General features: G+C 39.1%; 1 protein-coding gene across 3 annotated transcripts; it reads right to left on the bottom strand.

Moving 5' to 3' along the window:
• Positions 1-739: 739 nt before the first annotated feature.
• LOC149845208 (protein TOPLESS-RELATED PROTEIN 2-like) lies at positions 740-11,535 on the bottom strand. Of its 3 annotated transcripts, none has more exons than XM_089995607.1 (26): positions 11,499-11,535; positions 9,339-9,855; positions 9,028-9,207; positions 8,757-8,870; positions 8,521-8,679; positions 8,169-8,346; positions 7,959-8,082; positions 7,711-7,820; positions 7,401-7,539; positions 7,164-7,273; positions 6,992-7,061; positions 6,838-6,911; positions 6,666-6,761; positions 6,273-6,368; positions 5,992-6,119; positions 5,458-5,692; positions 5,197-5,364; positions 5,010-5,117; positions 4,780-4,929; positions 4,333-4,443; positions 4,074-4,256; positions 3,861-3,989; positions 3,174-3,269; positions 2,910-3,095; positions 2,255-2,427; positions 740-1,354 (listed from the first exon to the last, which is right to left on the bottom strand). In XM_089995607.1, the coding sequence occupies exons 2-26, from the start codon at positions 9,416-9,418 to the stop codon at positions 1,147-1,149; spliced, it is 3,405 nt and encodes a 1,134-aa protein (XP_089851733.1). In that variant the 5' UTR covers positions 9,419-9,855; positions 11,499-11,535; the 3' UTR covers positions 740-1,146. The 3 variants fall into 3 exon arrangements, with proteins under 3 accessions (XP_089851733.1, XP_089851734.1, XP_089851735.1); XM_089995608.1 differs by having other exon boundaries at positions 740-1,351; XM_089995609.1 differs by having other exon boundaries at positions 740-1,348.
• Positions 11,536-14,727: the final 3,192 nt, after the last annotated feature.

Below are 14,727 nucleotides of genomic sequence, written 5' to 3'. Positions count from 1 at the left end.
GCCCCAAGCCATAAATGTCCACGAGTGAGTAGTCTGGAACCTGAAGTAGTCTCCCGCACTCGAAAATTGTGCCTAGTGTCTGTTTGCTCTCTCGAATGAGTGGCATGAGCTCTGGGGCTAAAGGTTGTAAACAACAGGGCCCAGTGCAATAAAGAAACCTTTTGAGCAGCTGTGGAGGGTTGCCGGGTGCACCGTTCAAGAGTTTGTGCCCTCCCACTCTCCAAGAGTCCCAACTCCCAATGGCATTTGGCTCCACTAAATAGAAAAAAAAAGAGAGACGTGACATGACACTGAGCTCCGCCATCATTTTAGCATCCTTTGAGCGGCCGAAAACTCCAAACATCCCAATCTCAAGCAAAGAAATTCAACATCCATCTAATAGTTGAAAGGGGCGACTAGCGACATTGCACTGGCTTTCACATGGATAATGCAAATCAAAGTGATAATGGGGAACTTCATGAGCAAAGGGAACAAGCGCTACAACTGTGATTACCCATATGGTCAGCGGGTCCTGTGTCCAATGAAGACCCAGGATCAGATCCCACTGGCTCATGGGAGTTGCCGTTGTTGCTTTATCACGATTAGGGCACGTAAGGCTGGGTGGTCTGTGTCCTCAACCCAGAGTTTTACCTTGCAAGAAAGCCAGCTCAATAAATGTCCTCGGTGAGGGTTTTCCTTCGTCAAAAAAAAAAAAGATTAATCACACAATGAAGTCATCGAACTGATACAAGCCCTACCGTTTCTCCAATCAAATTGGCATGCTCTCTGTAACACTAATTAATAAAAGCCACTCAACCAGCACTCCACAAACCAACTTAGATTGTTTAAAAGAAGAAAAACCGAGCTCTGTGTTGTGACCTACAAGGATATAATCTATCTTCGTGATGTACATTAGAAACAGGGTATAGGGAGCTATCCTGTTTACCATGTAAACGCCTGAAAACTTTACACTTCCCAGTGACTGAGAAAGGCCCCTGGGAGCATGGCGATGGCTCAAAAAGGTGATCGCCAGCAAGAAAATTTGCGCTGGCCTACCTTCTTCAACTTGGGTTCGCGGCAGCACTTCCAGCCACTTCCAGTCTGTTAAAGCCCATCTTGATGTATCTACTGATTCTAATTTTTGGTCACTGAAATATCAGGTGGTTATCACCTGGAAGGAGGTTCTGATGCAGGATTTGTCAGCGATGGATTCAAGGGCAGAGGAAGAAAACCATTATCCTGAGGAAGTGGTGCCCCCCACTTTGGTTCACTATCAGAGGGTTCGATTACGTGAACTGCTCCATCACTCATGCCAAGAGCAACCTGATTAGGTTCAGACGGATGAACTGCAATCACCATAGGGTAGACGCTGCTACTGCGGCAAAAAGATAAAAAAAACCCACATCAGACACCACAAAAAACTAACTATAACCATGCTGGTACTGTGCTGGAGGGGGAGAGAGAGAGAGGTATGAACCAACTCCGACAGATACAACATTCATGACATGAACCCTTCAAATCTTTAAACAATTCAAGGCTTACATGCCTCAAAATCATATATGGAAAGAAAAATGAAACCCTGATTGTCATTTTTGCTTAACATAATATCATGTATTAACAGTATTGTACTACAGAAGATACATATCCAAGACAGACTTGGATTTGCTACCTGTAGCTGCCAATATTATCCATGACTTATCCCCAAAAACAAAAGCATAACAATATGGAAATAAGAATAGGAATATTTTCACTCGAGAAAAACAATAACATAAGACAATTTAGGAACCAGTTCCTGCATTACAGAGGAACAAAAGTAACATCATCAACATAGCATTTACTCCATCGAGCAACTTTTGCTGCTTCTTTCACATTATCAACCAAGATGAATAAAAACAAAAGCTAGTCTATCTACCAGAGAACATTTCAATTATCACATACTTCTTGTATGAATTAGCAATATAAGAGAAATATAAAAAGAACGCAATGAGATAAAGAAGACAAAGTCAACAATCACAGCGAACTTGCTTGCTCAGCATAAAAGGACATGATATTTTCAAAGAGCCATAGAAAAAGGGTTGTACCATATGTAACAAGAGTTAAATCATTTAGCCAACAATTGGATGTATCATCTCAACTTGAACCTCAATCAAGTTAACAGAAAAATTACACTGCTTTTTTTGTGTTAATACTTCTTAAGGTTTTATGCACTTTGGTCTTTGATGTAAGATCATTTGTCCATAGGTAATAGAAATAACGCAAGAGAATTTTCACCCACCTAGAAACTGATGAAGGAATATAGGCTGATGACGCAATCCGACACCGTAGTCTTAGACTCTCTGCATCAAAGACACCAACTGCACCATCACAAAATCCAGTATAGACTAGCAGACCATCACATGAGTAGATGGAACTCGAAATGGGTGCTGAGAGTGAGTCTCTTGGGGTCCACTGTAAAGCAAAGAAATCACCAGTAAGTTTTTTTAACTGGGTACACTTAAAATGTATAATCTTCGAAAGAATTATATAACCTTAGCCTTTCACTAAATGGAATCCAATAATTGAACAGAATCTATCAATGACAATGATTACTTTTTCTGACAAAAAAATTTAAATTAGACGGAAGATGGTTAAAAACACACATGGTTGATCAACCCCATCATGACCGTCAAGTTATCAATCTGAACCCAATTCATCTGATGAAGAGACATGCTAAACAAACTGACCATATTTCCTACTCATTGTTCCATGTTGCTTAAATATGTAGGAGCAGGCTCTGTATATGCTTACTAGCAAAGCCTCATAACAAAAACAGATGAAAGAAATGCCTTTTCAACTTTCTATAAATTAGGATTTGTCATCAATTCACAGAAATCCCATTGCACAGGGTACTAGAGGATTAACTGACAATGGTGCATTAGTGAAGAACTTACAGATCGCAAACACTCAAGCTTTCCGTCATAGATGACTATCTGGGTTTCATGAACAGCTAATAAGTGGGTCAGATCATTGTGAAATTGAACTCGTGTCTCTCCAACCAATGGGGATGGCCTACCAGGAGGAGCCTGTATGAACTTTGATTTCTTCTTTTCCCATGAATCAATGCTCCAGACACACAGCTGGAATATTCGGAAAGATTGAGTGGTTAACACAGATACAATACACATCTACTGAACAATAAACTGTGTTCCGAATACCTGCACATCAGCACCAGCAGATACCAATACATTCATGGACTGTGAAAATGCAAGACCAGTTATCCTCTTCTGATGTCCCTTGAGCTTGGTTTTGACCTGAAATACACGAATATAACTATGCATTCAACTTTTACATAAAATCATCATAAACTCCAGCAATAAATACGTGTTTGGCACAAACTCCTCAACTTCTCTAATACATAAAATAAGGCCAAGCATTTCGAGAAACAATCAATCACTGTCAGAAATATATAATGAAGTGCATAAGGCTAACATTTCAACATCGACCAGATGAAATTTTCTTAAAATAAATGTCAATGGCATGCAATGTCAGCGTAATAAACTACTCCAGACATACATGAAAGGGATATGAACCAAATAATTAAGCAGATTTGTCAAAATTAAATGATATGCTACCAGACATGACAAATGAGCTAATCAAATGATCATAGAACCTCATAATTATCAAAACAAAAAGATACTGATTTCAACTGCAACTACTATACCTTCAGAAAAAGTCTATCAAAATTGTAAAAAGAAAAGGAAACTCAGATTGCTATCCCAAACAATCCTCAGTATTGAATTTTTATGGCCACTAAAAGTCAAGCCTAGAGATTTGTTTACATGAAATACACCCCATTGGCAAGAAAATCATACGCACCCTGGACAGTGAATATAAGAAAATACCTCATCTATCCTGACATTGTATATCTGGATTGTAGAATCGTCCATTCCTATTGCAATAATATTATTATCCTGAGGATGGAATGCTAGAAAAGTGGCAGCTGGAGGCGGTGGCATGAAAGTTGTCATAACCTAAATCACAAGCGACAGAATTTTTGTTAGACAATTGAAGTAATTTTCTAGAAGCAAAACAGCAGGAAGCTGGATGTCACAGACCTTGAATGTCATCATATTAAACAAGGAAACCTTCCCACCAGATGCAGACATGACATAAGAATCATTCTTGGACAATGCTATACATGCAGCACATTCTTCTGCCGAATTAGCATCACTTATGTCATTAGTCATGGGAGTTCCACTAGCAGGTTGCCATAGTTGGGGTGCACTTGAAGCAGTGGACTGCAGATAATATATGTCAGCAAAGCACAAAGCAACCTCCTTATGAAGAATATTAATGAATAATAACACAATTTACCTTCCCAGATGGGTTTCGATCACATTTCTGCCATTTCCACAGCTTATGGACGGCATTGGAGGCAAGTGCTAAGATGGCTACACCAGAGTTTGTGTATATGAGCCTCACTATCTGCAAAAATCATCACATATAACCCATATTACTTAGGTTCTTCAAAGGGATATGACACCCAAGAATACAGATTTCTCACAAGTAGGGTAGCAAAGCTTGGGGTAAAAAAGTCCAGCGAATATCCAACTTAAGCCATGTTAGAGAGAGAGAGAGAGATTGAAATTTAAGGATGAACTTTATTGAGCCCATTCCATGATCTAATAAATTTGCAATTTCAATGCCATCGGTACCATAGGTGAAAGGCATACACTAAAGCCAGTAAAAAAAATGTTGATTGTCTTCTGGCATTTCCATTTTCTTCTCTTGCTAAAGGTCAGAAATTTGGATGATTTGTACCTTTCCTGTAGTCAAGGGATCGGGCAACCGTAGAGCCTTGAGTTGTCCTGACTCTACAATATCAGCTAGTTTCCAACTTTTGATCTTGTCCAATCCATCTTCCGAAATCCTAGGTTTAACATCAGGCGTTCTACTGTTGTCCACTGCAGTCTGCATTTTAAATATATTCCAAAATCAGAACAAACAGATGACTCTATTGAACCACATAGATACTTAGCAAGATGACTTACCAAATTGCTCATAGATAATGCAGATGAAATTCTATCAGGACGCTCAAGCACAGAAACAAGTGAGGGATTGACATTTGTAACAGCAGGCAGTGCATTAACAATCTGAGGCTGCACAAATGAGCATCATTACACACTAATGCAAAATAATGCAGATAAGTGGGCAAGAAATATGAAAACCAAGTCTGACCTTGGTGTTAATTGATTCAGATGGAGCCCTAGAGCCCTCAAAGGCCCTGTTTTCCAGCATCCTGATAAGTCGCTGCCCATCACTATTGGCCAATATTTTGATGCCATTATCAGCAGTTGTAACTGCAAGCAGTGAACCTTCTTTATTGAATCTCAGACGAGGACTAGCCTGCAAAATAAATTAAAAAAGTTGAAATCATACTCGATTCTTCCAGCAGATCAATTTCAAAACTACAATGAGAAAGGAGTTCAAAATGCTGACTGCCAATCCCCCATCAGCATCTGTTGTTGTCAAAATATAGCTATTATCCATATCCCAGAACTTGATTTGAAATTCATCACCAGCAGCTAGGAAACGATTTCTTGTTGTGTCAAATTGAACGACATCTAAAGAACGCTTTTTAAAACCCGAATATGTCCTTTTTATTGAGCCTTCACTTTCATTCCACTCTACTAAGTGGGAATCACCTTCCTTGCTAGTCCCACAAGAAAAGAGCCTGGTAGAAGATCAACAAGAAACTATTGTCATTAACCAGACTAACTACTGGATTGTTGAACAGGCTATTTGATCTATAGAATACAATTGATTAACCAAATTAAGACAAGTAGCAGGAACCTAAAAGGCAAGATTGAATATAGAAAAGCTAGAAGGCTTATAACAAACATCAATAAGAATCGTCAGTCTAGAAAATTTTTGAATGCCATCACATAGGACGCTCAAGAGGACAAGAGACTGAAGAGAATTTGCTAATACAAACAAGGAAAAAATACTAGTTTAAGTCTAGATAAGATTCACCTTGTTCCATCTAAACTATATGCCATAGTGGTGCACCAATGGCCAGGAGCATCATAGTCAACCCTAGATCCCATGCTATCATACAGCCATGCTTTGATTTTTCCATCAACGGCAGTAGAGAAAATGAACTGCATATGAGTAGAGCAACGGGAACAGTTACGGAAATGATGAGCTACAACTTCAAGGATATTTCCTTGAGTGATAAGTTTACATATTTAAATTCTGAGATTCATTCAAAACAATTGTGTTGGACAGAAATGCAACTGAATAGTCAATTATACCTGAATTGCTTCTTTATGATGTGGGCAAACAGAATACACGGGGGATTCATGGCCTTCAAAGATATAAAGCCTACGACCTCCAGAAGCATCCCAAACCTGCCAACTATTACAAGATTAACAATGTGCAGCAGCAAACAGATGTGTAACCAATAGACATGAAGAAACAAACATGTACAAGCAAGAAAACAGAATGTGCACAGAACACATACTACCCACCACATTCACAAAGCAGGATGAAAACCTTCAGTTAAGATGCATATCTAAAGCTTTAGCTGAAAGCTAATATATACCTAAATATAACAAAGCAGGCTTGCGTGCATGTGAACATACTCATGTGTATGAACACAAACATGTAAACACAAAATTTCAGCCCTTTCAGCACTTACATCTTACCTTAATTGTCTTATCATCACCACATGTAACTATGCAGAGCTGCTTGTTGGGAAAGGAGAAAGCAATATCATTGACACCACCAGCATGGGCATCAATCTACAAGACAAAGGACTTATAAATGCATATATTACTGTTTACAAGGAAATAACAATGCTATGGTCCAGGGGCAAACCTCCAAGTGCTGCCTCAGCTCCCCAGTTGGAGTATACATATAGGTCTGAACAATGTGCTTGGAGAATGCCACACCTATGAAAGGAATGCCGTAAAATGGAAGATAAGATGCAATATAAAAACAAAAAAGTTGTCAATACAGGTCAACACCATACCAAGTATAGAACCATCTGGCCCCCAGACACAGCGTTTTACAGATATTGTAGCATCCTTCATCAAAGAGGTCTGAAAATCAATTCAATTTAGAACACATGATAGGTTCCTTTCTGTACAAATGTCACTCAAGTTGGAAGCAAACTATGAGCCATGCAGCAGAAAAGACAATACCTGCAGAGTCAAAGTATAAGCCGAGACATCCCACACCCTGAAAGTTTTATGTGCTATTCTTTCTTTTGATCCTACTTCCCAGATTGCAATATCACCAACATTTGTTCCAACTGGTAAAAATGGCATGTGGTAATAATAATCAGTATATTATAGCCATGGATTTATATAAGCTACATGATGTTCTCCAAAGATAACAGTAATCTATTGTTAAATATAAAGAACCCAGCAATCAGTCACCTAAAAGAATGGTGTTTTGTTGTGGATGAAAATCCATGCTCATGACATTTGATCCCTGGTTAAGCATCCTGACAACAGTCTTCGGAAGGTCATCTTGTGAATAAATATTTTGAGGATGTATAGAGCTTGAGAATGAAACCTGAAATGGTAATTATGATTAGTATGCTGGTTATGTGATTTGAAACTACTAAAAGCAAATGCATCAGATTAAACACCCAGTGAAATGACGTTACAAAGCCCAGATATGAAACTCTAGAGACCAGTCACTGTTCATTATATATCATAGTGAACACTTGTTACTCTGTCACACCTCGTCAGATTGGCCAGTCCGCATCCGCTTCATCAGATGTTCTGAATCAGCTGATTGATAATCCATACTAGTTGCACCAGTAGGAGCTCTCGGGTGTTTCAGAAATGCAACTGATTGTAGAATAGATTTGGATGAGTAACAAGAAATAGTTTCAAATAACAATAGCATGAAAGAGAAAAAACAATGTCGTAACTGAACTCATGAATGAGAGCAAAGAAATATAGACAGATGAATGAGAAGTTGATCACCAGCATTTGGAGGTTGAACGAGACCCGCTGGTCCAGAAGCCACAGCAGCATGTTGCAAGGAGGGAGTAGGATTTGCCATCCACCCAATTGCATTGGGAGAAGGGGAGACAACAGGTTGAAATGGCTGCAAGGAGAAAGATAATACTGGTCATGTGAGAACAATAGAAATTCTGCACTATCTTATCGAGTATAGGAAAAAGCTGAAGTTACATTATGTGCAGTGATCGCAGGAAATGCCCCAGCTTTGGGCATTGCTCCAACAAGAGGGCTGTTTGCAGGGGGTGGGGTTCGTGCACCATTGGTAGGCGAGCATGAATGATCAACAAAGAGTGTCTTTATATCCGGGTTAGGGCGTGGATTCTTACAAAGTTGATGCTGCCAATTGAGGCTAAAAATGCCAGACAAAGTTAGTATTAGTATCTAATAACCAAGCAGAATGTCTACATATATGCACTTGATACCAAACACAATGAACTAGAAAATGTTCCAAAGTAGAATCCTAGCATTCTATAGTCTATACAAATAACCCCAGCAAAGTATAATGTTAAAAAATCTGCCAGACCTTTGGTTAATCAATGTCCGAAGCCTAGATGCTTTAAACGATGGGAATACGAGCTTGTCCCGGAATAGTGGGTTTGCCTCTATCAGTTTTTTAAGCTCTAAAAGCATGATATTTCGTGCAGACTTTGTATCTCCATATTTGGAAAGTTGCTCATTTTGCCTAAAGAAAACTCATGTAAGCAAACATAAACACAAGAGGGGAAAAAACATGAACAATCAACTCAATGTAGGAAGTACCTAAAATTATCAAGAGTAAGAAGTTGAGTAATTTCCTTGAAAAGCTCTTCGTTGAATGAGGCAAACACTTTAAGATCTTTAAAAAGGATCTCAACGGCTTTAGCCCGGTCTTGCCTGGAATATATTGGCCATTTTATTTGATAAGTCAGCAAAACAACAAAAAATCACAACTTAACAAATCTCATTGATGAGAATTTTCTTAAAAAGATATATCTTATTTCTCTTCAGAAGGGAAAACCATATACACATAACACATCTTACATTAACCCACCTGTCAAGAGCTTCAAGGTACTTTTGCTTCCTTATCTCAAAAAATATCTTCATAGAGTAACGATTATCTTCAACCTTTGTAAATCCACATAAATAGCGTTCCACCTCTTCCCATTCCCCTGCCTGAACTTGATCCTCAAAGTGTTTCATATTGAAAAAGAACCCAGATTCTTGTTCCAACCTAGTATAGACCCACCAATCAGAATGTTGCCAAATAAACCAAAGTACACAATGCACAAAAATCTACAGTAAAGTAGTAGCAACAATGGGATTAAAGAGTAAAAGATACAATCGGCATACGAAGGGACTTACTTATGCACTGTTTCCTTGAATTTCTCTTCATCCAAGAACTGCAAGATAAGGAAAACAAGTTCCCTGCTCAAGGATGACATGTTTTCCGGAATTCCTAAACGCTTTGGTTGAAGATTTCAGAAGATCGAGTCAAAACAACAAAACCAAGTGGCCCAAATAACTAAACTTCCTTATCCAAGACGGTTTATTTTAACTTGAGCTTTTCTTCTTCATCTTTTCTAGTTTGTTATCTCACCAGCCTCATCCTTTAAAGCTGCTGGCACAGAAAAAACAGAAAGAATTTGTTCCTAGAACTTATCTTCAGTTCATTTCAGCAACTAAACCTTCTTCAACACTCTGAGGGCTCTTGTTCCTTACTTTCAAACATATAGATCTCAGTCTGCTCTTTCTTTGTCAGTACGAGGGACAGAAGGAAATGGAAGCTGGCAGCAACAGACGTTCTCTTGGCTTCCACTAAAACCTTATTCCAATTCTTTCACCACATTCCTCAATTTTAAGAGTTCTTGGCCCAAAAAACCTAAGCAAATGAACAAGAAGGGATTACTACAGAACAAGGAAAACAAATGGAAAGCACGAGTCAGAAAATGATAGCAACTCTCTCTGTTGAGTTAAAAACCCTAACCAAAACGAAAGGAAAAAATTCATTAGGAGAATTTTCAGAAAAGAAGGAAAAGAGAAAATAAATGATCTTAACTCTTTCTGCATCAAATACCACAATGACCGTTTCCAGTATAACTTGCTATAAAACAGAAAAAAAAGGAGGCAGCTAGACAGGAAAAACATTGAAAGTAGAACCCCTGATTTTCTGATTCCACATCATAATGCCTCAACATACCCTCAAAAGCGCCAGAAAATGTAGATAAATTGCAAATAAATTGGTCATTTCTTGAATAAAATGCTTTATAAAAGCAGAAAGAAGAGGTCACACAAATGAAAAAGGACCGCAAACTCCTTTGTCATCCCCAATCAGTAAGGAATAGTTACCGCAAACAAAAAAGGGCGAAAAAAAAAACTATTTCGACTCCTTGTTTTAGTGAGATACGCCAAAAACCTCACTGGACCGCGGAAGAAGCTCAATTAGTACCAAAGGCGCAGGGAAACAGTGTTTTCTCTCTCGAACCTCTTACACCCCAATTTTCAACTCATCCCTCCTTCGATCCTTCGAAGATCTAGCCATGAGGCAAAAAGGAAAGTATTTCCCCACCAAGACCACCATCCATTTCTCAGACCTCCATCCAATACCCTAGTTTCTGACTTTTTCCAGTCAAAACCTCAGAGATCTGAGAAAAAACAAAAAGGGAAAAGAAGGTACGGTTTCAGGCTAAAAGAGGAAACAAAACTCCTAGCTTCAGTTCAACAATGAAACCAAACCCTACTTCCGCCAGGTATCTGAAAGATCTGATCAACAAAGCCAACCAAAACCCCTAAATAAACAAAAAAAAGTAAGGAAGAGTCCCCTCTATCACCACTCGCGTACGACACCCGAGAAATTTCCGGCTCCGTCAACGATCAGCCCGCAAACGTATCCGTCGCCGGAAATCCAACGTCTTCCCGGTGAAAATGAAGAAAAATGCCCTGCTCCCGCTCCTCCACTATCCTCAATCTCTTAGCCTCCCTCCGACCGAAACGAAGATCGCAAGTATCACAGAAAACCACAAATATATATATATATATATATATATATATATATATATATATATATATATATATATATATATATATATATATATATATATAAAGGAGAAAAAAACAATCAACAGAGCTAGTTCTTTTTTCTTTTTTTATCTTCAAGAGGCCCGTTCCCGTAGAAACCAAGGCAGGCACAGAGAGAGAGAGAAAGTCTTATGCGTAAATACTGTCGTTAAAAAAAAACGAGAAAACCGGAACAAACACAAAAGAAAGGCAACCGAGAGAAAGCTAACGAGAGAGAGAGAGAGGCTCGAAAAGGGAGCGTCAGTATCTTCGCGTTTGCCCGCTTCAGAAAGAGAGCGAGAAACGAGAGAAAAAAGAGAGAAAGGCGAAGTGGAGTCCTCTGCAAGCTTTACCTCCTCCTTTCCCTTTTTCTCCGTCTCCCTCTGTCTCCGATCAAACAAAAAAACAAAAGAAGACGACGACGCAGTAAAAGAAGAAGATGATGAAGTCTCTCTCCTTCTACCTCACCTCTTCCGCTCCTCCCTCTTCTCCAGAATTCCGTTTCTCTCTCTCCGTCTCTTCCGCCTGCCTTTTATAGACAAACCCTCCCGATTAGGTCGTCCCCCATAACTATGAAAAAAACACCACTCCCTCCGAATTTCCCGCCGTACCTCCAACCCTTTCCCTTATTTACCGAACAACCCTTCTCCCAAATGACCAAACCACCCGCGCTACCTTCCACCGAAACCCCCCCTTTCTTTCGAGAACATTTTCGTCATTTCGTAGTCGACGTGGGTAGGCCGCCCCGTCATTTCCTCTCGTTCTTAATTCCGATCGCCACGTCGACCTTCCTCGTACGTGCTCTCTTCTTCCATTTTCCATTTTTAAAATTCTTTCCTCCCCTTTTTCTTTTTTTATTTATTATTATTATTTTTTTTTAACTGTGGGGATCTCATCGACCAATCAACCCGTCATTTTCCTTTTTCTTTGTGTGTAGTGCGAGGCAGCTGTCCAGTCAGATCGAGAAAAAACCCACCTGCTTATCAACGAGCAACGGGGGTGTGTATAAGCCAATCTGCTTATCTGACGTCTCTGTCCCGGCCTTATCTCTCTGGTTTTTTGTGTGAGGGGAAAGAATGAAAGCGGGAGTGCCTCGTACGGATGAGGACCACAACTACAGGTTGCTGATCGACACGTGGCCGTCTGCCAAAACGCCTGGTGTTTCGCACGTGTGAGGCAGAACTGGAACCCGGGAAGGAGGATGGTGGGACCCGCCTCACCCGGATTACGAGAGGGGTAGGGGGCGTTAATTACTTGGGTGTGAAGACGGGTCGGATGTGGACCGGATCACTGTGGATCCGGATAGGAATATTGGGCAACTGATCTGATTTCAGACCCGGATGCGTGATAGATCTGATATGATAGAATCGAAAATTGATCCAATAAAGAAGTGCTGATCCGTATCCAAATCTACATGTGATGTAATTACGGGAGGGACTAGTAGGCATTCGTTGAATTACCAAGGTGCCACCAGACTTGCCGTAGAGAGGTTAAAACCTATGTCACAAATAGACAGACAAGGCCTGGGATAGAGTACGAGACAAAATACGTATTTTTTTTTAACTATTAAGAAAAAAACATCTTTGTTTATTGGTTAATTTATAAAAAAAAAACGTTTTTGTTATTTTAGTATCAAATTTTATGCAGCGCCACTGCATACTTAACATGCAGCTGCTCTATTAACGACCATATCTCGACATTTCTCCATATGGTTTCTGAGATGGACACCACACCTATTTTTCTAGAAATGCCAAGATGGGTGGCTGTCAAGAAAGAAGCTACATAGCCCACCATGCAGCGACGCTGCATATAATGTGAAGTCATAACTATTAAAATTATGAAATAATTTTTGTACTTGTCATGTCCATATACATTGTACCCTTAATGGTGTGTCCATGTAACATAGGTAAAAATGGCTCAAATAGAACCAGGTCAAACATAAAAGATCCAATGGGAACCCTGATCTGGTCATGGTTCCTTTGTACACCAAGCAATTTTTGTTTGTATATATACACACAGTCAACGGGATCAGCTCGAATTGCCGGTCAAAGTGGGGCGCACACGATACACTCTCAAGATGATTATGTTTCTAAAACATTCTTAACGCAAGCTAATAACTCTAATTACTCACAAGAGACCACAATTGTGAAACACCTTATATTTTCACCAACCACCAAGTTCACATACTGAGCTTGTTCTAATTGCATGAAATATTATGACAAGAAAGCTCATGAGCTGAGTTTCATTGCAGTTGCATGAATCTTGGACTGGTTCACACTTCCAGGGATGGTGAAAACCAGACTATATACGAACCATGTGAACTTTCACTTGGTGACAAATGCATCATGTAATTATCAATTATATAGCCAAGAATCAAAGTTTGTTTGTTTATATATATTTGCATTGGAAAAGGAACTGATATGTCTAAATCAAAGGATGGATATAATCCAAATAGGTTGGCATAGCAAACGGGTATGAGAGAGAGAGAGAGAGAAAAGGGTTAAATGGTGTATGATTTATGATATTTTTTATAGTGGTGATTCTGATGGATCGATAAGCAAAATCTCATCCAATGGTCAGAAATGGTTGACAAATTTTATATATTTAGTGCAAGATAAGACTAAAGCACAAAATGACCATAACAACCTTCTAAGTTGGCATTTTTGTAATTGTTTGTAACTTTGGACCATACCAGATACAGGTATGTATAGCAATAATTCTAACGAGTAACTGAAGAGCAGTTTTGAAATGACAGGTAATACCCGTACCAATCTAGAAAAGACGAGTCATTGATTGAGGAGACCTTGAAATGAATGACAGGAATCAATAGTAGTTCCTCTTACTTTTCTTAGCCCATAGTAAAAATTTAAAAAAACCAAAAAATATTTCCTTTGTTTGTTTTTTATGGGGGGGGGGGGTGAGTTTTGGCTTTGTAACTATTTATTTGGTCCCCACATCTTTTTTTTTATATATATATAGAAATCAATGCATCTATTTATAGGGTATGTTTGGGCATCAAGTGAAACATAGTTGAGTTCATGAACTCCAATCAGAGTTCTAGTACTGCTGGGAATCTGGCTAAAGTTATGGAGAAATTAAGACATTTCTCTTATTGGGAATCAGTATTATTTTGTATCAATCAGAAAGTAACGTGTTAAAATCATTAAAATAATATTAAAAAATGATCTTAAGCTTTTTTATATCTATTAAAAAAGCCGATTCAGGTTAGTATCATATCTATTTTCTGCCACCATCAATTAGGGTTCATGAGGTATCAGTAGGTTTGAATCCTCTCAATTCACAATAGCGGCTAGGTAGGTTGGCTTAAGGCATTCAAGTTGGACAATACGAGTTCATCACCGAAGCATGCATTTTTTTTGGCTATGCGGGTCGGATCCATGATGGAGGTTTTGCAATTTTGGGCTGTTTGGAATCCGATTCAAGTTGAATTTTCTATGTTTAGCTATTCTGGATCCCATCCATTTGCATCCCCAATGAGTACTCATGAAGTTTTACACCGCTTACACTGAAACAAGACCGTAGTCAACACGGTCCATGGGGGCATTTGATGCGTGGACAGCCATATGGACAAGGACACCAAGTCATGTCTTGTTTTGCTTGACACCACCTGTAGGCAAGGACATAAATGACACTTTTTTGTTTGTTTGTTTTTTTAAGCGTCCAGGGTGTCTTGTCA

Source organism: Nuphar pumila, chromosome 2 (assembly GCF_984573655.1).
Source record: "Nuphar pumila chromosome 2, dmNupPumi1.hap1.1, whole genome shotgun sequence".
Lineage (NCBI taxonomy): Eukaryota > Viridiplantae > Streptophyta > Magnoliopsida > Nymphaeales > Nymphaeaceae > Nuphar > Nuphar pumila.
This window is presented reverse-complemented; position numbering and strand designations above follow the sequence as displayed.